Below are 23,325 nucleotides of genomic sequence, written 5' to 3' on the forward strand. Positions count from 1 at the left end.
TCTCCACTGATACACCGCTGGTACCATCGTCCCTGATGGCAAAGGAAGTCGGCGCTGTCGAAAGCAAGGCTGCGGCGGTGGAGGGAGCAGAGCCGCATTATCCGATACTTCTTCTATAGCGCCGGTTACTGTGACAAGCGCAGTGATACCAGATAACTTTGGGTTGTTGTACATTTTGTTGCACATTAAAAAACTAAAAGACGTCCCCTGAAAATAAGACCTAGTGTGTTTTTTTTGGGGGAAAAAAATATAAGACAGTGTCTTATTTTCGGGGAAACACGGTATACCATTACATACGGACGGCCACTTACAAATGCGGCCGCTGCACCCACTGAGGTTAATGACCGTATGACAGCAGCGGCATCTGTAAGTGGCCGTCCGTTTGTGATGTTATATGATTAGCGACAGTCCTCTATTCCAAACCGCATGCAATTGTATCATTATGTATCGGACTGCCACTTACAGATGCGGCTGCTGTCACCGTGGCATCTAAATGGGAACACTTAGCATTCCTGCCGCAGGAATGCTAGATCGCCTTCGTGTGAATGAGGCCTAAAGGCCCATGATCATATAAAATAATCTGCTAAGCGTATGTGGTCAAGAACTGTAATTATTGTATTCAGAACATAAAAGTGAAAGAATTAACTAAAACGTCTCTCCATCTTATACATGCAGACCAAGCTGCCCAGCTAAAGTGACAGATGCAGCTACTTGGAAACCTATAACACTGTCGGAGCTGCTCTCTGCCTACTCATGGACTAATCTCTGTTCCTCCAGAGCTAACTGGAGGGACAGACAGGGAGGGGGCAGGCATAGCTGGCTCTGCCTCCAGAGAGGCAGTGCCAGTTGTCAATCACCTGGCAGGGTGGATCCCGACAATAGCCCGTTATACGCGGAGCTTTGGGTCACAGGAGGACATAGTAAATGTCCTTCTGTGACCCTACATAGAACTATGGTTAAAAAAAGGTTTGGCCATAGACCACTTTTAAACACCCCCACTATTTTGCCATCTCAAAGATACAAAAAAAAATGGCTGTATCAAAGTGTCAGTACTAAACTGCTTCCCTAACCCAACAAGTGAAATCAAATCTACCTTGTAAGGCAACACCAGCTACAAGCGGTTAAGTGTATTTCCACTTTCGCAGCCAAACTGGGATAATACCTACTGTACTTGATATCGGTTACATGTTCCCAAATCATATTGCATAACTAAAAAAAAAAAAAAAGTTGCAGCTTAGCTTTTTTAGATGCCCTTTCTGTTACCGTGTTTCCCCGAAAATAAGACAGTGTCTTATTTTCTTTTTTGCACGAAAAAAAGACACTAGGTCTTATTTTCGGGGGATGTCTTACCTGGCTGGCGGAGGACTGGACATCCCAGAAGGCGGCGTGCTGTTGCCGGTCCCGGTGTGATGTTATGCCGGTTCCATCGGACGTGTGGGCGGGAGCTGCGGCCGGTCTTTACACAGTTAATGTGCAGCTACCCCGAAAGTAAGACCTAGCGGATTTCTGCAATATAAGACCCACCACCGAACTAGGTCTTATTTTCGGGGTAGGTCTTATACTACAGAAATAACTGAAGATAGAGCTAGGTCTTACTATCGGGGTAGGTCTTACTTTCGGGAAACACAGTATTTCCAGGACTGAAAAATCCCTTAGTTCTCACTGTCTGGCAGGGGGGGTAGTCTGGTTTCAATTAACACTGTCTGTACTGTGCTGGCAAATTTCATTATCACTTGAAAACTAGATGAGCAGAACTGTATCCTAACAAAGGGTTAAAGTCCTGAACGCCTTGTATGTTAATGAGGAGAAGTTCAGTCTGTCCGTAGTCAGTCCATCTAAAATATTAGACAGAGTTGGTCGTTATCTAAATAAATACATTATCAATGCAAAATCAGTCAACAAAACACTGCTCAAGTCTGTCCCCAGAGACCCAGTTATTCCATTCTTGGGTACTGCCATTTGACCTTTTATCCAGCATAAGGGTGAACCCTGGCGGTAAGCCCCAGCACATGTCAAAGATATCTGCTACAGCCACTGCTCTCCGCATACATCAGTGGTCAGATATAGACAAGAAGGGTTAGCTGTTACATTTGAACACTAATATCAACACAGTTTAGTCGGCTTTGGCTGCAGACTTTAAGGTCTCGTTCACACCTAGGCGTATTGCATATGCGCGTCTGTCGCGCGTTCTTTTACCGTGATCCGCGGTAAAAAAAATTGCGCGACCGTCGCGCGTTTCCGAAGGCTACTTGGCTGTATCCCAAAGGAAACGCGCAACAAAACGGCCCAAAGTAGTACATGTACCTTTTCAGGCGTGGGCCGTTTTGTAGCACGTTAGGGACGGGCGGAAATACGCCAAGGTGGGAACGAGACCATTGAATACAATGCGATTTATATTTTTGAGCGTTTTGTAGAGCGTTCGTCGAGCGTAGAAGCGTAGAACGCGCTACAAAACGTTCAGGTGTGAAGGAGGGCTTAGGAAAAGAAGGATTTGTTTTGATACTGCTGATGGGCGTAGATTATGAAGATTCCACTGTGTAAATGCTTGCAGAATGGAAAGATGACCTGAGCAAGTTTTTTGGATAGCATTAGCAGTTTACTGATTGATTTCACTAGAAATCCCATTAATTTCTATGGCCCTGTTCACATCTGAGTGTTTTGTCGCAATAAGCAAAACACCTGTCGCTGGAAAAAGTATGCAAAAGTAGCATATTACAGCTCGTTTTGACTCATAGGAAAACACTAGAAAATGCACGTTTTGTGTGTTTGAGCATTTGTGCCTGCGTTTTATGCACGTTTGTTCAATAACATCAATGAGCTACAATCTGCTCAGAAAAACACCCAACTTGATTAAGGCACAAAAAATCATGAAAAAAAGCACACAAAAAATGTGAATCAAAAACGCGTAAAAATGCTGTTGTCTTGGTGTGAACCCAGCCTTAGGGACTTGGATACAGGAGGCTTACTATAACTGGACAAGTAAGAAAAAACAGATAGATCTGACTAATGAAAAAAAATGTGCTATGCAGAGTCACCTTTGAAACCATACCACATACTATATAACATACCATAAATGTAACTTTTTTCAGATATTACACATAAATCAGTCAAAAGTAAAATGACAACTGTGACAAGGAAATAGGGAAAGGATAACAAAATTCCTAGTTTCTCACCCTCATAAATGTTGGAAAACATCCTACTTAAAATGCAAATATGTACAAGAATTCAAACTATGTTCTTACTAGCATTCATTTATATGAGCACTATACAAAACAAAATAAGACATTGTGAAAGCAAGAGTGACATGCAACAGACCCTTGTGGTATGATGGCAATCGGCAAATAGAAAATACACGGTAAAGGATATCATTCCAAAACCAGAAGAACCATGTGACATACATCCAGAACTTGGTTGCCAGGTAAATCCCCAGAGGAAGTGCACTATGCATTGAGTGATCAAAGAAAGACCTGCAAACCATAAAGAAGGAAGACTCAATTACAATTTATTTCTTATAAAACCAACTGATATTAAAAGAACTAGGGATGTTCAGATATCAAGTACCGTACTTGATACAAGTACCGATACTGTTCAGCTCCAAGACTAGAGAAAACCTCAAAAAGGAGTGGGGCTCTTGAGATTTGTGCATTCCCGTTTTAATGTATGGTGTTTTTTACATTATGCACGGATACCATTTTTTTCCAGACCAAGTACTGATTCTTGTCAAAGTACTCACAGATAAAATTACTGATAACCTTTTTTTTTCTGTAGTGTCATGCGACAGTTTTTCTAAAAAAATACAGACTAATGATTGTAGGACAGTGGTGGGGCGCCAGGGCCCAGTCACAGCTGCAACTGCTGCTACCCTGGTAGTTCTTGTGAAAATGCCAAGTATCGGCACTGGAATCTGAACATCCCTAAAAAGAATATTTAAAAAAACCCTTTCAAGCTTAGCACAAGTAACTCTGAACTGGAGTCTGATATTTCCAACTATTTGTGGCAAGGTGAATAACTGATGGTACATGTCCTGTCTGTGGGTGGACACTGCCACTATTTGATGACTGCCTAAAGGCTTGTGGCGGCAGCCTCCTACATTGTTCTTCCCTCTCTATTCATATAAACAGCTTGGCTGAACATACACATTTTTAAAGCTCTCTGAAGATTTTTTTGCCCCACGGCCGGTTGGATTGTACATGCACAGCCACCTTCTAACATTTATGGGAAGCTTTACAGTTGCACGTATTAAAATAGATACTCACGTGATAAACGTTTGTACTAATAACATTGACACATACTCATCTAGAACTATATTTCTCAGTGAGCTCTGGCTTGTCCATCTGTGTGTCAGATGGACATGAACAAAATATATTCCCCTAAAGTTGACTACACACAGATGTTGTGCCGGATCAGCAAATAAACAAACCAACAATCTAGTGCAGGGGTCAGCAACCTTTTACACACCGAGTGCCATTTTTGCAACCATCAGACAACCGAGTGCCATTGAACAATAGTGCACCATGGTATTAGCAAATTTCAGTTTTTGTACTCATAGTTGTACTGCTAATAATAAGTTAAATGTAGGGCCAGCCTAAGAAATCCAGTTACTGTATATTCTATCCAGTCACACAAATACGTTTACTTCCAACAGATCAGCTCTAAATAATTTCTGACTGTGGCCTGCATCATGGTGGCCCCTGAAAGAGCAAAAAATCTTAACTATCACTAAGAAAACATTGCATGCAATTAAAACAAATGCTGAGTTCTGCTTAAATTGCACAACACGTGGTTTACACCTGCTTTTTAACCAGTTGACATCCGCGGTGTTAAACCCCCTTCCCATCCAGGCCATTTTTCAGTATTCAGCGCTGCGGTACTTTGACTGACATTTATTCCGTCATGCAGCGCTATACTGAAATGAATTTTATACCCTTTTTTGGGGACACATAGAGCTTTCTTTAAGTGGTATTTATTCACCACTGGGGGTTTTATTTTTGTATATATTAAGGAAAAATTACAGATTTAAAAAAAAAAAAAAACAGTTTCCCCTATATTAAGCACATGGAAGATCCAAGTAATGTTTATCATAAACATGTATGTGATATTTTTTCCAGTTTACAGAAAGGATAGAACATCCGGTGGCATAAGACGTGAACCAGGCAATCATAAGAGTAAGAAGCAGTGATTGGTGAAAGCGCACAAGGAGTTAACAGTCGCCTCAAGTGAACCAGTACTAAATAAATAGTCACACAGATGGCATTACACAAACAGCATCACAATGTGCTCCCTCCTAAGGATTGTACTCGCAACAATTTGTTTTCCAAACAGGATTGCGCAGAATACAATTTTCTACATTGTGCTAATTGAAAATGCTAGACAAATACAGTTATGTCAGTGTAGGCACCTACAGAAAGAAGGGATAGACTTTGGAATGCATCAAAACAATGATTAATCTTTATGTGTAATTCTGGAAGAAGTAACCAAGACTATGATGTGTACATGGCATGTCATGGAAAAAAAAAAAAAAAAAAAGATGAAAACATTTCAGATACTGATATAGTTTCCCATGGATTACTGTATAATGCCTAAGAATTTTAATTTGAATGGAGGCAAACTTCACTGAGCACAAAAGCAAATTGGTGGTGGTTCTCTTAACAAGCAACCAAATCTTAGCTGTTATGTCTGTAGTGCAGGTTAGTAAAAATGAAAAGAATTGTCTTGTCGCTAGGGGTAACCACTCCATTCCATTGCTTTTGAAATTATTTTTTTCCCCCAGCAGTTAACATACAGCACTTTCCCAACCAATCTAATGAAGTAAATACTTCTAAATAGTACTAAAAGTGCTCAACAGAATCTTGCAAAAGTGCTACTTCTAAAATATCCCAATAAAAAGCACACATACTAGGGCTGAAACCAACTAATTGATTGAAAGATAAATCGATAATGAGAATGGTTGTCAACAATTCTCATTACCGATTAGTTGGTCTGGGTCCCCTGCTTCTCTCCTCTGTACCAGGAACCAGTGTTTCAACAGCTCTGTGTACCCTCCAATCCCGGCTGCAGCCGGTGCCCAATGGTGAAGCGCTCCACTAATCCCCATTCCCCTTCTTGGCTCTGCAGCTTTCTCCTTCCCGCTGGATCCCTGCTGCGGTCTCTGTACCCTCAGATCCCCGCTGCTCTTCCCTGTAAATAACTGAGGACATAGTATTCATATACTCTGTCCCCAATTATGAATAAGCAGGAAGTGCTCTAAATCACTTCCTGTTCATTCACGATTGTGGACATAGTAAATGGATACTATCTCCTCGATTTATGAATGAACAGGAAGCTTCTATTCCGAGTGTTCCTGTCCATTCATAAATTGAATAGAGTGGAGAGGAGTTTCTACTTCTGTGATGGTTTTATTGCTGTCCGATTTCCTTCACTCCTTTGTGTCACCCAGACAGCAACTGAAGGAAAACACTAACTGGGGCAAATTTTTGGGCAGAGTGGAGAAGGGATAGAACCCCTTCTAATTTCTTTTTGCCGTTACCCAAGTGAGGGGAAACTCCAACCTTGATAGTTGTCAAAGTGACAACTTCATTATGTATACCCCATTACTTTCTGTTACAATTAAAAACAGGGGAAATTTCCCCAATAAGGACACCAGTAAAAATGAACACAGTTCTTAAACCTTCACTGGAGTTAGGCTTCAAACTCTCCTGTAACCTGTAAACTTGTTTTCTTATTAACGATTCTCTTTACCCATCCCTTTTCCCCTCTCATTCTGTTTTGTCCTGCTCTCTTCTTTGCTCATCTCCTTTCTTATCTTTTTTACCCTTCTACAATATAGTATGACTATATAGCTTACCGCGTACCAAGGTTCTATAAACTTGAAACAGAAGAACCCATATAGCAGAAGCAGCGTCCCATTCAAGTCTATAGGACATTTGTGTGCAGCTAGCCCTGCACTAAATTGTAACCTGTCGGGCTGCAGACAGAGTGGGTGGCTACAGCTGTTGGATATGCTGGAGGAGAGGACCCAGATCTTTGTATTGAGGGGGCAAGGGAGGGAGTTGAGCTGGGCAAAGTTTTAGCAAACATGTACATGTACTAAATCCACCAATATAATGGTTTCCCAAGGGAAAGCACAAAAGTTAGAAATCTTTAAGAAGCGTTACTAAATCCTTAATCAAAACACACTAAGGTTGTTCTCTGCAGTGTTTCCATGCATGCCTACTAGTGCATGCATAGTGTATGCTACATTCAAGGCTTGTATCTGGTGATAACCGTCACTGTGCTTATGTCAGTTCTCAAAATGTTAAAGCCCTTAAAAGGCTATGGTCTTAGCTGGTCACATGGGCAGCACCCTGACAACTGCAGATCTAAATAAGGGCTAAGGTGGTGATGTCTTTAGCTACAAAAGGATAAGAGGGTTGACTTATGCTTTACGGAATTTTTCTAAAGTTACTCACTTTGATAAAAATTGCACCATTGCCCAAACTCCACCGTACATGAGACCTTTAATTAACCAGGAATCAATGTCAAGATCGGCTATAAAACCAACCAGCCAAATCACTAAGAACGGTGTTCCGAGCATCACCTTTTGCCGAAACTCCTGAAAAAAAAAAAGCCATTGGTTATAAATCTAAATGGTCCATATTGTGACTGACACGTACACTTAAAAATCATAAACAAGATAGATTGTTTAAATATGGGTAATGTTACTGGAGCAATTAATGGGTTCCAAGCTGATAGACAACAGTGTTCATGGAGTTTGCATATTCTTTAAATTCTTACAAATAAATGTTTTGGGTGTTCTGGTTTACTCCACAAACACTAGTAGGTGAATTGGCATCACCTGGACTGGAGATATTATTTGTGTGCGCTTGTACAACTACTAGCAGGAAATAGAGTAAGCTCTAGTGGGGCACCAACTTTGGGAAGAAATGTGAGCACAGGTTGGGTCCTGCACCACCATCTTGGTCTACTCAGTCATCAGGAGCTGTCACTTGCTGGTTCAAAAAGCCAGTTCCCTGATAGCCCACTACCAGGTCCACCTTCAGTCTCTGTTTCCCTGCTCCTATAGCCTTCTGGGATATGTGGTGTAGATATCCCAGGGGGGGTTGCAAGAGCATTAAACACATCATTCTCATCTAGCAGGGTGGGGTTTGTGGGGCAAGGAAGATTAAGTCCAGAGAGAGTGAAGGTTTCTTTTTTCTTTATCCCATGACCACGGACTAGGAAGCCTATGTGTAGCTTTTCTTTCACAGGAATCAAAACCCACCCCTTACCTTATCTGCCTTTAACTTTTTGAGGAACGAGGGATTGTCGTAGCCTTTGGCTTGCCTTGCCTCTTGTAAATGGTTGATCATCCAAACATTTTTTCTTTGCTTTGCTAAATCGAGTGGTGACTCTCCCTGCAATGAACACAGGCAGGAAACACTGTTGGATTAAAAAGGTAAAACAAGTAATTTCTTTAGCACACACATTCTGCTATAGTTGTAGGAAATCGAAGTGTAGTGTTTTAAAGGGGCACCATCACTTTTTTTCTTTGTATCTTCTTCATAAGGAATCTTAATAGGTCTTATGCCTGTGTGTGCTATGTATTTAGCAAATTATACAGGGTCACATAGACCTTTCTATAGACAAACACTTGTAAAAATACAGTCCATGAGCCGCGGAGAATTCAAATAACTCATCAGAAATAATATATAATAATATATACACAACAATATATTTCTGTACACACCTAGAAAAAAAAAAGTTACCTTTATATTCTGAGCATCTACATTGGCACCAGCATCTAGAAGCAAACTGATGACTGTAGTGTTTCCAGCCAAAACAGCCCAGTGTAATGCAGTGTTTTTATGGTATTTATCCCCAAGATTGACAGACACATTAAAAGTAAGGAGTAATCTAGTGGGATCCACACTGCAAAACAAAAGATTGCAAAAACAACTTAAAGAGGAAACCTTAGGGTATTTTCTGTGGACACATTTTAAAATGATACTAAACTCATGAGATAAATCTTAAAATTACATTCAAGTATCTTAACTATTAAACAAAAATGTATCTTATTTGTGTATCACTCAGCTGTAGATCCTCAAATCATCTCTGAATTCATGTGAACACTGTCCTTCCTTCTGGAGGGTGCCGACTTTTGTTCCCCATGGTTCCTGTGTGTGTTGTAAAGTAGTCACTGCTGCTGTGATGGACTACAATGTCATGTTTAGTTTACGAATTTGTATTTAAGTTCTAGTCCATCATGGGAGTGAGCCTGGAGTGTTGGCTACAACACACACAGGGACCATGGGGAATAAAAGTAGCCACCCTCTAGAACAGGGGTGGCAAACTCTGGCCCTCCAGCTGTGGTGAAACTACAAATCCCATGATGCATCTGCCTCTGCGAGTCGTGCCCGTGGCTGTGAGAATCTTGCAAAGCCTCAAGGGACTTGTAGTTCCACAACAACTGGAGGGCCGCAGTTTGCCACCCCTGCTCTAGAAGGAAGGACAGTGTCAGCATGAATTCAGAGATGATTTGAGGATCTGCAGCAGAGTGATACACAAATAAGATACATTTTTGTTAATAGTTAAGGTACTCAGGATTGTATTGTTTTCCTGAAAAACACATTTTCATGCAAATGTCACATTTTGACAGACATGCTCCACATTTCGATGAGAATTAGAAATATGTAGATTATACTTCTAGTGGTTGTCTAGTATCAGTAAAGGCAGGAGATCTACCACATAAATAATAATTTAGAAAACATTAAAAATGGATGCAATTATGACAGCATAGAGAGCAGACATGAACTGAAAAAATGAACAGTCAAGCACTTAACAGGAGACATCTGAAGATGTAATGTTAAAGTATATCACAGCATAGTAAAAGAAAGAAAAAAAAAAAAAAAAAAAAAAAAAAAAAAAAAAAAAAAAAAAAAAAAAAAAAAAAGAAGAAGGGGGGGCATGCATGTGTATGTAAACAATACCACACACGTTAGGTATGCGAGAGTGGGAGCAATAATTCTAGGGCCATAATTCACTGTTAGATCTAAACTGATGAGCAGTAAAGGCTTTTAAAGCGTAACTTATGGACAATTCTAAATACTATAGTTTTTCACATTTGCATGGGCATGCACAAAATGTAAGACTTGAAATGTTTGGTATCTATTTACTCAATGGGGCCCCTTTTATATATTCTATAAATGCGGGTGCTATATTCATTTTAGGATATTTGTTCCTAAAAATATTGATTTGATAAATATTTGCCCAAACGGAGTACGATTTAAAAAAAATGCAGCTGCCATTTTTTTTTTATTCTACATGGCCTTTGCTAATAGAAAATATATAAAATTGTTTGGGGGTTTAAAGTCCTTTTATTATCCAAAAATTCAGGTTTTAGCATGTGTGAAAAAAATTTAAAAGTTTGCTCCGGTCCTGAGGTGGTTAAAGTTGAAATAAAGTCTCTAGTGGACAAAGGATACTTCTACAGTGATTATATTAGTAGCTTTTTACAGTGAAGCATTTATGTTATTGTTCCAATATTAGAATGCTAGAAATTTTAAAGAATATACAAATGTTTCCATGCAATGGCTTAAAGTGTATTTCCAATTTTGGAGCCAAATTGGGATAACACTACTAAACTTTGTTACTTGTTTCCATTCACATAACAGAACTTTAAAAAGAATATTTAAAACTTGCTGCTTACCTGTTGACATGCTCCTTTCTGAAAACTCCAGGACTAAAATATGGTCTCCTTTCTATGTAATGGTAAGAAGAAGACTGGGTGGTAACTTGTATGGTAATGCACTTAACTGTCCTTTAGTTTGTCCCTTATCTCCACATGGCCAACTATGCTAAGCAAAAGAAGCTGCCAGTAATGCCCTTTGTATTACACTGCTAAAAGTGAACTAAAAAAGGTAACAAGTATTTTTTTTAAATTACTTTTAGGTATGTTTTGTGTAGAGCTGCAGCTAACGATTATTTTCAAAATCGAATTCCGAGATCGGGCCTGTCTATCGGCCGCTGTCATCCCCCCACACCTGCTCCTCCTTACTTCTTCTCCCAGCGTCCCACGTGGATGTGGGCGGGCAGGCGATGAGTGAAAGGCGGGAAGGGGGTGCCGTGTGTACAGCATGGATGCGGGCGGGTCTGGCAGCGGTGAGCGCGAGTTGGGGAGGAGGTGCGGCGCGCAGCGTGTGGAGCCGTGAACAGGGCCAACTGATCGGAAGCTGATTAATCGATTATTGAAAAAGTTGACAACTTTTTCAATAATCGATTATAATCGATTATGTTGATTAGTTGTTGCAGCCCTAGTTTTGTGAATGGGAACACAGACATAGTGGGATTGTTTTCAAATTTGATTGCAAATGTGGAAATACACTTTAAACTTCCAAAACCTGGTACATACACAAGAGAAGCACCAAACCACTGTCTTCTGTGGCTCTAATGAGAGTTCCTAACTCTCCCAGTCATAAAGCTGCTAACTGTAGTTAGATGGAAATACACACCAAAGCTAAAAGACAGTCAGTAAGAGTTGTGAATGCATATCAGCCAACCCCTTTCTTGTCAGCAGCATCTAAAAAAAGAGCACAGATCTATACATTCCCTATTAGGTATTTCTACCAATAGAACAGTGCAATTTCTGGGTTTTGGTGACAGTGCTGGCAACAGGTTTCTATGATCACTGAATTACTTGGTTACCTGTGTGTCCTGTAAGCTGCCCACATTAAGGGAGTCATTCCATTTTGATCCATCATATCAACATCCTGAAACACAAAATGGTAATCAAGGTATAAAACAAAAAGAAACAATTTTTAGGTCCATCATGATGTTGTCTGAAATGAAAATGGTCTTGTGTTATTTCACGTGTTGTTGAACTAGAATGAGCATACCAAAACACATCAAGAGTGTAGAACTGTATTTAGTTAACCCCTCCACAGGGGAGCCCGTTCAGTTTTGTAGAGCCGGCGGCCGGCTTTACAGTAGAAGAGATACTGGCGGGTCAGCTGCCACCAGATCACTTCTACGATTCGGTAACTGCGCTGCCCCCACTGTGTTTCCTGAGCTTTGCTGCCTATTCTATGGGCCCAGGACCGTTTTTCCAGGTATCGGCGGGAAGCTGTTGCGGATATCCTGTTTCCAGATTTCCGTGACGTCCGTTCACAGATTTCCTCCCCGTACTATAGGACCGCGAGCGACGCGGATTGCATCTCTTCCGGTCCCGTAGCTGTCATTGCTTGGCTCCTCAAGCCCAGCAATAAGCTATTGAAGTGCGACCTTGTGTTGCGATATATCTTAGTGGACTTTTTCAGACACACATAGATTTGCAATAGAGACGGAGATTTTGTTTGTTTGTTGACGGAGAGCTGGGTTCACACAATGGAAGGTGCCATCTAAACAGACCAAACTGGTTTTTCACCATGCTTGTCCTGTATGGTTTCCCATTATTCGTATCACAATGGGATGGTGATATGGGTCAGTTTTGCATAAACAGGCACACCTAGCCTGATCAAGACTCAAATCAAATCTGGACTACTGGTGGCAATTTATGATACAACGCTGCCACCTAGAGGTGGGAAAGTGAAATGCATGGTATTTCATTTTCCTAAAAGTGAAAGAGGCGGTGCTTCCAAGTGGATGGCCAGTTTCTCTCAATAAAAAGCCAGTAGCTGAAAAGGTTGGGAGCACTTCACAAGACGAGGGCTTCACAGGTGGGGGACAGTACGAGGGGGCTTCACAAGACGAGAGGACTTGCTTCAAGACCAGGACATACAAAGGATTTAGCAGAGACTACCATTTTCCTAGGCCAAGAAGTCCTGCTCATCAGGGAATTTGTGGTGCCTGCAGCCTGAGCCAAGTACATTTTTCAGTGTTTCCCCTCCTAGAAAGCATTACATGCACTAGAAAGGATAGCGTAGTGGGTGCATGTGATAGTTTGTTTGTAGCAGCCTGTATGTATGTCTTGTTTATGGATTTGTTTTTTCCTGTAACTACACGCAGCATTTTCGCCAAGTAAAGTACTTTTAAATGCTACTGGGTCAGTTTCCTTGCAGCTTTACTGCAAGAACAGACAACAAATAGAAATTAAAGTTTTGCCAAGCTTTACAGCTGGGCTCATTCTTGATAAGCTTTACGTCTCTGGGATTTATAGTCCAGAGCATTACAGACCTGAACAACAATAACTTATTTACAGTGTGAAGGTGACACTGAGGGTCTTTTGGACCCCCAGTATCACCTTAAAGGAGTACCTGTCATTGCCAATAGGCTATCACATGGGGGGCTTGTAACCCTCCCGTGTGATAGCAATTAAAAAGTTTAAAAAAAGGTTTTAAAAATATTAAATAACATTTTAAAATAATAAAAAATTAATTAAAGTCCCATGCCCGTCGTCGCGTAAACACGCGTCGGTGCGCCTACATAGGAACATGACGATTGCGCTACACAATTGCGTAGCGCAATTCTAGAGCCAATATTTACACGTATCTCTAAACTGATGACCTGTAAGGGCTTTTAAACGGTCTATGGACTTTTGGGGTACTGAATTCTGACGCAGTTTCACGGACGCACATAAATGTTAACCTAGGCATGTTGGGCATCTATTCACTCGTAACCTCATCTGACATTTAAAAAAAAAAAATGGTTTTATACAGTGTTTGGGGCACTAAATTTAACAAGTTAATTTTTTAAAAAATTTTTGGGTTTGATAAGTTGTGCAACATAACAATTTGCAACCGCCACTGTCTGATGCTCACTGTACCACAATTTGAGCCTGATGAATTCTGTATTGTAGTAGGCAGCTGACCTAATTTGTTTCCAGATAAAAAAAAAAAACACATGAAATCACTGTAGTAATTATCCAACTGAAGGCTCTGACCTATTTACTCCTCTAAATCCAGGTGGTGACTTTTTTTCTGGCCAGGCAGTGTATAATGTAACATTAAATGAAGCACATCTCAGTTTTCAGCAGACATTTCATATTCTATTCAGATAAAAAGGTATCACTCAGTAGTCTCAGGTGATGCTGTAACCATATAAAAAGGGAACCAATATACAAGCCGTGAACTTACCTTTCCACCAAATACATAGTTCCAAGGACAATGAATAATATGAATGTGGTAAGCACAGGCTAATCTCCCACTGTCCGGGGACAGGCAGAAAATAACAGAATGTATGGCATACATTTCTGTAGACAATATCAAGTCATCCAAATGAAAAGACGCATTTGCAGCATGTACAATTTCCCCTGTGTTTATCCTGACTGCAGTGGTTTGTGTTCCCCTAAATAGACAAAGTGGCAGCACCACCTGCTGGAAGAAATTGATTTTACATCATAAGTGGAAATAAAAAGTTGAGAGCAAAGGGGGTACCTATTTCTGAAAAGTTAGGCAAAGTGAGAGCCGATGCTCCATTTTCTAAGTGCAGATGGCAGCTTCCATTTAAAGCAGGACTCAGGGCAAATAATATCCTATCCCTTCCAGTGGGGCAACCCCTGCACTGCAATAGTTAAGTGCTCCTGTTATCCAGGGAGTTAAAATACCAGTAATACTGGCAGTCTAAGAACAAGCCAAGCCAGGTAAGTAACTTATTTTAGTTTCCTAGACAAAACGAGCACTTAACCCTTGCAATGAAGGGGTAGCCCTGCTGCAAGGGTTAAGAGTTGACTTGACCAGAGATCTGCCGTTAGGTTTCTCACAGAGGTATTTGATAAACTTTGGTACTTTGATAAACTGCGCAACCTAGTGGGGGAAATAAAATGGGAAAAAACTTATTTCACAACCTAAAACACAAACCAGATGTGGGATTGTTTTAGAAAAACACTACATACTGCTACTTCAAAGTGTATACCTTTAGGGAGCAAAAGATCGAAAACTAAACCTATATGGCTTAATAAAACTGTAAAACAGTGACAACCCTTCAAATGCCTCCACCAGCATCAAACATACAGAGAATATACAGAATAGCACAGCATTCCTACTTTAAGCCAATTTCTCTGGACACAGATGCCCAAATTCCATAGCGTGGATCACCAAGAGTGACCCCTCCCTCAACAACAACATTCCGAACATTTCTAAGGGGAGGGCAACAGGGTAAGAAATAACTTTTTGAAATGTTAACATTTTTTTTTCACACCAACTACATAGATTCATTTGGATACTATCCGTGATATTTGGCATTTACAAAAATACATAAAGTGGGAACTACATAAAGTACATACAAATAAATTACAAAAGCACTCTATTCTTACCACACAGTTTTAATATACAAAATAGTAACCTCCCTGAGCCCAGCATGCGACTGGACAAAGAAAAAAAAAAAAATCATACTGATGAGCTCATAAAATGAATCATCTCTAATGATGTTCAACCTGACAGTGCTGAGTACAGCAACTGAACTCGGAGATCATTTCTTAGGTCATGGAACACAAAAACAGACAAATGTTTTTTTTTCACACGGGTTTCAAATAAAACCATAAGACAACATGCATTGAACCGCAATACAAACTTGTACTGCAACACACATTATGAAGCATGATTTTAATATGTTTCAACCCATCCTGGGTGTCAGGAATTGAAAGGTGTATATGCATCTTAGATGCTTTTTTTAGTAAAGGCTGCTGCTTGTGTTTAAAAACAAACTGTTCAGCAGACAAATACATTAAATTACCACCTAGAAATGAGCCACATTATCTACTGCACAGATGTATTGAAAAGAAACAATAATGCAGGAATATGCAAGTTGATGGAAAATTTCAAAACACATTTACTGACAATTTATGAAAAGCCAAATATTATATTTCTGGTAAGGCTGCAACTAACGATTATTTTCATAATCGATTAATTGGCTGATTTTTTTTCCCGATCAGATAAAAAAAAAAATTAAATATCTTTTATTTAAAACAAAATACCCCAAATGCAGTGTTACAGACAAAGTGCACTTCAGAATAAAACAGCATGCACAATTTTTTGCAGTAGCGTGCATTCCAGTGCGGGAGGATCAGACTGCGGGTGGGAGGTGCATTTGGGGCACCACTGAAATGAATGGCACCACAACGCACATCCTGCAACAGAATTTGTCAGGCCGAAACCGAAAGTGACCTTTTCCCACCTTTTTTATTTTAGTCTTTTTAAAAAAAATATTTGTATGTATTATACAAGACTTTTTAACTAGTTTCATGGATTTAAAGTAATCTGAATTAAAAAACTCCAACCAATGTAATAAAATAACCAAACTTTTATTTAAAAAAAATAAAATTTGACAATACAAATTTTTATTTTTATACATACATTTTATACATATACATTTATATTAGGGATGTCCCGATACCGATGCTGGCATCGGAATCGGGCCCGATACAGGGCATTTTGACAAGTACTTGTACTTGTCAAAATGCCCCGATGCCTAGCGCCGAAGCTTGCGCTGTTTTTTGTTTGTTTTTTTTTTACCTTCCGTGGTGGCTGGGGTCCTCTGGGCAGGCTGGAGGAGCGTTGCGTCACTGCTGTGGGCGGAGCTCCAGGTGGGGTCTAATGTAGATGGCTGGCGACTGCCCAGAGGACTCCTCCTGTAGCTCTGCCCACAGCAGTGACCTTCGTCAAGCCTCTCAGCGCCGCCGATGTCATCCTCGCATGAGGAGAAAAAATCATTCGCCGATCAGGCACAGAGCCCGCATGATCATAGGCCGGGGGAATGACAGCTCAAATGAAGAAATCATTAGTTCTCTATACAGCCGTGTTGAGGGTGTCTTTGTCCAAGCCAAAATGGCCGCCGCCGGCTGGAGACTCAGTCCAGGACAGTTTGTACTCTAGTGTCCAACAAATCACTTCCATTTACTTACAGTGGTCTGTTCTACCCAAAATGGCCACCGCCAGCAAGAGCCCCAGTACAGGAAAGTTTATTCTCTAGTGTCTGGGAAATCTCCTTTATTTACTTGGAGTACATTCTGTCCTACCCAAAATAGCCATCACCTGCCAGAGCCTTAGTTAAGTTCAGATTGGCCTCTAGTGTATGGGAGGTAACCTAGGGGATGGTGGGAGAGGACGGCTGTGTATGAGGGGGAGATAATGGAGGAGCTGGATAGATATATTAGAGGAATCAGAAATGATTTAATGAGGGGGGGGGGACATTTCAGTGTCTGGGGAGAGAGGGATCTGATGAGCCCTCTGAGAAGGAGATATTATACAGGATGGCGGGATGGAGGAGGAGAGGACAGAGTGAGGTCTAGCTTCGGATAAGGCAAGCTCCATTGAACAGGCACCAGTAAGTAAGGGCCTGTGCTGCTGAGATGGCAAGTGGTGTAGTTTTTGCCACTTTGCCAGTATTGTATTTATAATCTGATTGCAAGTACATTTACTTCTTCATATAGAGTATTAGGTTAAATCATGATCTACAGTATACTACATATATAATATGTAGTTGTACTATGGATCATGATTTAACCTAATCATGTTAGCAGGGGAATAGGGGATAATTGAAAAACTCTATTGCTGTAGTGTACTCTATATGTAGTACAGTACTAGCAGAGTATAATTGTAAATGTATTGTCTGCACTGTATAAACAGTATATACTCTATATGTACTACATATAGAGTATATATAGAGTACACACTGCTAATACAGTGCAGACAATACATTTACAATTATACTCTAACATAAATGGATTAAATGATCTGTATGTAGCCCTGTACTAGGGATCATTTAACCCATTCATGTTAGCAGAGGTTAATTGTAAATGTATTGTTGCAGTGCACTCTATATGTACAAGTACTATATACGACATATAGCATGCACTGCGACAATACATTTACAATTCTCCCCTGCTAATATGAATAGGTTAAATCATGATCCATAGTACATAATATGTAGTTGTACTATGGATCATTTAAAGTCACCTGTCCCTTTAAGAAAAAGTATCTGTAATTGGTATCGGCAAGTACATGAGGGTAGGTACTTGGGCCTGAAAAAGTGACATCCCTAATTTATATGTAATTTTATATATGCCCAGTTATCAGTTTAGAGTTAGCCATGAATATTGGCCCGAGAATTATTGCTCTCACTCGACATGTGTAGCACAATTGTCATTTCGTTTGGTATTTAAATTTTTTTTTTTTTCCTTCATTTCTGTCACATGGAAGGGGGGGGGGGTCACTAGCACCCAATGTGATAGCTCAATTGAGAGGACAGGTTCTCTCTAAACATGTAAACATAGCAGGCAGTGGCTTGGAGCAATAGCCAGCCTGCTATTGGCGATTTCAAATTGCATTAGCAGGCTGGCTATTGTATCTGCCCACTGCCTGCTGTCATCAGCAGAGGAGGGAACTGAAGGAGAAAGTTCTCCTTCAGGTCCTCCACTACTGATTGGCAGGAGGCAGTGGGTGCAATAGCCAGCCTGCTATTGGCTACTGAAATTTAAAATAGCCAACAGCAGGCTGTCTATTGCTCCCAGCTGCTAGATAGGAACATGCTGTAAGAGGGGGCACAAAAGGACCAGCGTGGACACGGGGAGGAGCAACAAAAACAAGCACCGGGGACACGTGGAGGAGCGGCAGAGGCACCGGGGGCGCAACAGGGGAATGTAGAGACGCAGCCGTCTCTCCTCCCCGCTGGGCGTCCGGCTGCAGATGCGGACCACAGCACGCAGGGGCTCTCAGTGGTGAGAACGGGGAAGCAGAGCAGTGAAGGGAGAGCGAGTTTTGGAGTTCTCCTCACTGCTGAGCATCGGCTGTAGGAGTCTGTATCCCCTCCCAACCCCACTGGGAGCAGCAGAGATCAGATGGGACACAGAAACAACTAATCAAAAAATCAACTAATTGTTAATAAGAATAGTTGACAACGATTCTCATTATTGATTAAATTGATTAGTTGTTGCAGCCCTAATTTCTAGGTGCTATGATGCCTGGTTCCTGGAATATGTACAGTACTGCAGTAATCATACATAAAAAGCAAACAGGTTTAGAAATTGCTTCTTACCTGTCCCTTAGCTATGAGATATGCAACAATCGACGTATGTCCAAACTGAGCAGCTAAGTGAATACAACTACAGCCTTCTCCATCGATCAACGAGGGGTCAGCACCATACTTCATCAGCTGTACAACCATAGACAGATGACCCTGTCTATAGAGATAATGATGAGTTATACATACTTCATATCCAATGAATACAAAGATCACAGTTATTGTTAAAAACTGTTAGTTTGCTTACACTTGATGTAGCAATATATGATTAGCATGCAATATAACACCACAGTTACAGAAAATAAAAGGGGTCGCCTCTAAACACAAGATGAAATTTTGTTTACTCCTTTTAAAATACATATTACATCAGCATGCAGCTCTGAATGCTGATATGAAATCATCTTACATTCATTGAACATTTTTTGATTTTACAAACAAATTACTGTTTTTCCAATTTCCAATGTTTGTATCAGAACAAGTGGACTGTCATGAGGGACAAGTAGAATTGACTGCACATTTTGCACATGACTGCTCAAGTTCTTGGAGAAGTAGTTTTTTTTTTTTTAAATTATTATTATTATTTCCGCAACCATGGATAGAGTTGGGCCAATCTCCAAACACCACCACTGTCACACAAGTCAAATGTTCCCCCACAGCTGGATGTGATGATTACTCCCAAAACTCCCTGACAACTCAACAGTAGAGCGGGGGAGCAAAGTATAGGGGAGAATGTGCTGCTAGGGGACCACGCTTGAAGAGAAAGCAAAGCACAGATGTAGATTAATTTTTTAGCAAATGACCAAATTTCTCTCTTCTGTATAAGCATTAGCACCTACATAAATGTTAGTTTTAAAAAGTGAAAAGTTGAACAGTTTGAGCACCTTTAGATACAAACTTTTCACATTAGAATTCTTTTGATTGTTTGTTGACACTTGCATGGAGTAGTTGATGCATGACATGGACATTAAAAATAGAGCTGCCAGGGACATTGTAATTCACACCACTGTGTGTGGAGCACTGTTTAACACTTTAACTGATGATTTCTGAAATCTACAGGTTTTATTTTCCATGTATTTGTGAAGCACATTCCATCCACTCAGCAAAACAGAGTTCAACCTGGCACATGAAATGTGTTGAGCAAAAGGTTTCTTAAAATATTCTGAAATATTCTGTTTGTTTCCACAAGCTGGAATCTTACCTTGTTGCCCAATGCAGAGGAGTCGAATTTAAATCCCCTCCAAGTTGGTCTACTACAGCACCTTTTGATATGTAGAACCTAGAAGCAAATAACATAAAAATGGCCTTAAGATACAACATAAACATACTTTATTCATTTTATGTGTATACAAAGATGGGTTCCAGGGCAAATGAAGGTGAGAACATGTCATGTACAATATAAAATGATTACACAGGAAACATTTAATATTTTGTGTGTTGGCAGGACAAATTCCAGGAGCCAGGTAACAAATCTTTAACGACACCGATGAGGAGAAAAACATGGAGGCTGACACGGTTGAACTTTCTTGAAAAAAAAAATCAGATGCCTGGCTGGCATGGCAATTGCCGCATTTCAAAACCTTGGAAAGCTGAATTAACTCAAGAGCAAGCAAGCAGATAAGGACTTTTAATCTGTTTATTTGTTCCAAAGCAGTTAGGTTTGATTCACGCCACTGCGTTTTTTGCAAGATGCGTTATGAATTGAAATCAATGGAAACACATCAAAACACATGTGCTGACATTCAATGGAAATACATTGCACCGATTCTTTTTTAATGAGAAAACGTATTAGGTGAAAAGACTCAATTGTGTGAATTCAGCCTCAAGTCAGCAAAAACTTTAGTATGCCAAAACAGCCAGGCAACTAATATTTTCAGAAGTAGTGAAAGGCTTCCGCTGCACACACAGGACAGACTCATTTAAATAAAACATTTTTTAAAAAGAACACGCAAGTAGTTTGTTTTTTATTCACAGATTTAGGTGTGCACTTCAATAAGCCCAAAAGTAGGGCTATATTAAATGTTAAAGGGTTAAGTTAACAAACTAGGTGTCAGGGGAAACAGGAGATATGTCAATTAAGAATATATATTGCATAGGCATTGTAATAGTTGTATAGGATTAATTGATTATTGATTTTTCTTTTTTGTATGATGGATTTAGCTGCTGGTGGCTTTGTTTTGTGCTATTCCTAAATATGTGGTGCTCTTTAATGTGTCTTGTGGATTTTGTACTTGAAAAATAATAAAAACATAACACTGAATTTATGACGGGGGTTGGTGGTTCTCCCTGCCTGCTCCAATAGCGTAAATCCGTCATCTGCTGACATTCTGTTCACTCTGATAGGAAAGGGTAACCTGTGAGATGATGTGTAGGGACCTATGGCAGCTCAGCCCGCCATCAGCCAAGCCATCCCTGATCTGTAAACCTGATATCTCAGATGCACACACCTTGTCAGAGAGGACAAAGCCAGAACAAGACAGTGCTGCGCTATTAAGGCAGGTCAGGACGTGCCATATCCGTGGGTTTATGCAACTCCTGATGTAAAAGAACGTGAACATAAGACTTCAAAATTAATTTGAGGGTAAAGAGGTTGTTTACATTAAAAACAAAATCCTCAGATAAAATTGTTGGCCCCCTTTGAGGAATGGAACATTAACCTAAAATACAGGTTCTCAACCAGGACCACAAAACAGCACCCCATAACAATTTAAGTATTTACCATCAATAAATTAAATACAGAACAGAAAAGACATACACAATTATAGGGGATGACTAATAACTGCTGACAAGACAAATACCTTAAATACATTAGATAAAACCACCTACACGGCAAGGGCTATATGGTAGACATCTACTTTTAAATAAGGGGCTGAATGTCATTGCTTGGGATGGGCTTCCCAGTGGTGACAAAATGTGGAAGAGCTTGTTCAATGAGCATCAGAACTTAATAAACTAGCATCTCTCAGACTAGTGTAGTAGTAGGCATGTGTTGTTGTGGCCTTTTGTTTTTTTGAATGACCTCTGCAGCTGCTGTCATTCACAAGAAAACAAGGTCCACAGGTTGACAGTCTCCTCCGAAATAGCAGTACGGTCTGGGCTCAGTGAAGCTAGCGTTTTTATGTACATGTAAGGGAGCAGGAGGCGACACAGGCAGAGATACAATAGTGCGAGGTGGACTGCAAAATTAAATGGGGGTGGGGGCTTCAGTGCTGGCTGAATCTCCCCTCTATGAATGCCCAAAGTTTGGGCTTCAGCCTGGGGAGGAGCTACAGCCAGCAGGGACAGTAATAGAAACAGTGGTCAGATTTGAATGGGGACAAGTGTGTGTGCACTGAGTCCTCTGGGGATTTAATAAGCATTTTATACTTGAGGCGATACTTCTTCTTTATGAAATACAAAGTACTATAAAAGAGAAAACACTCTACCACCTCTGTACAAGTGGGAGAACGTTAACAGGAGCTTTAAACGTGAAATGTATATGGGGGAGGTAATACAAAGTACAATTAAAAAAAAAAAAGGGCAGGAAAAAAGTATTTCAAACACTTGATTGGTTGCTGTGGGTTGCTCCATTAAAGAAGGCCGTCAACAATCCCCAGCCAAGCAAACAAATAAAAATACTGTTTAAAAGTCAATTCAACATAGTTGACTTGAGTAGATTTGTTGCAACCAGGCTGCTTCATTTCATTAATGTAATTCAGTTGCTGCAGCTCTTCTCTGTGAACACCACTAATCACTTTTAATGACATAACCAGGAGCATACAATTAATCTCAGATTCCTGCATCAAATTCCTAGATTTGAATCATTTTTACAAAAACTGCCTGTTACGGTGAATCAGGTTCCAGGCTAAGCTGCCTGTAAATAGCTTATCGCAGATTCTATATAGACATCAGGGGGCTACATAGCTGTCGCCATGCAGTCTGCCGACAGACCGTGTTCAGTGTGGACATGACATGGGCACTTTCCTAGCTGAGCTAGTGACAAGGATGCCTTTTTTTGATGCGATACTTACTTCACCAGATCTATCCTATTATTGATGGCAGCCCAGTGAAGCAGAGTAACATTCTCTTTGTCAGGCTGTCGCACATCATAGCCTGCTTCCACCAGCTCTCTGCAGCGCTCATAGATTCCATACCTTAAAACAAAAACAAGGATTAAGAACAAAAACAATAAAAAGACTGTTTACTGTAATGCCCAATAGTTATGGTACACCCTAAGTGGGCAGATCTGTCACCAAGAATGACAAGTGTCTGAGCTTCAGTGGATCATAGATCCTCAGGGCTATACTTAACAATTCATATGAAGTTTGGAAGCAACATAAATGAGGTAAAATGATCATGATTTTAAAATGCATAGAAGGGAACTATGGCAGATTAAACTTGGACTTTCCAACATGATGAGCA

General features: G+C 40.4%; 1 protein-coding gene across 1 annotated transcript in view; it reads right to left on the bottom strand.

Moving 5' to 3' along the window:
• Window positions 1–23,325, bottom strand: part of ZDHHC17 (zinc finger DHHC-type containing 17) — a 58,460-nt gene that overhangs the window by 15,435 nt on the left and 19,700 nt on the right. The window contains exons 3-10 of the mRNA XM_018572904.1: window positions 22,935–23,057; window positions 20,126–20,203; window positions 18,943–19,087; window positions 11,680–11,744; window positions 8,745–8,907; window positions 8,268–8,393; window positions 7,449–7,591; window positions 3,367–3,467 (exon numbers count right to left, since the gene is read on the bottom strand). Of these exons, the coding sequence (XP_018428406.1) occupies window positions 3,367–3,467; window positions 7,449–7,591; window positions 8,268–8,393; window positions 8,745–8,907; window positions 11,680–11,744; window positions 18,943–19,087; window positions 20,126–20,203; window positions 22,935–23,057 (944 nt within the window). The remainder of the gene's footprint in view (window positions 1–3,366; window positions 3,468–7,448; window positions 7,592–8,267; window positions 8,394–8,744; window positions 8,908–11,679; window positions 11,745–18,942; window positions 19,088–20,125; window positions 20,204–22,934; window positions 23,058–23,325) is intronic.

This window comes from Nanorana parkeri, unplaced genomic scaffold, assembly GCF_000935625.1.
Source record: "Nanorana parkeri isolate BGI_ZX_2015 unplaced genomic scaffold, ASM93562v1 scaffold45, whole genome shotgun sequence".
NCBI lineage: Eukaryota > Metazoa > Chordata > Amphibia > Anura > Dicroglossidae > Nanorana > Nanorana parkeri.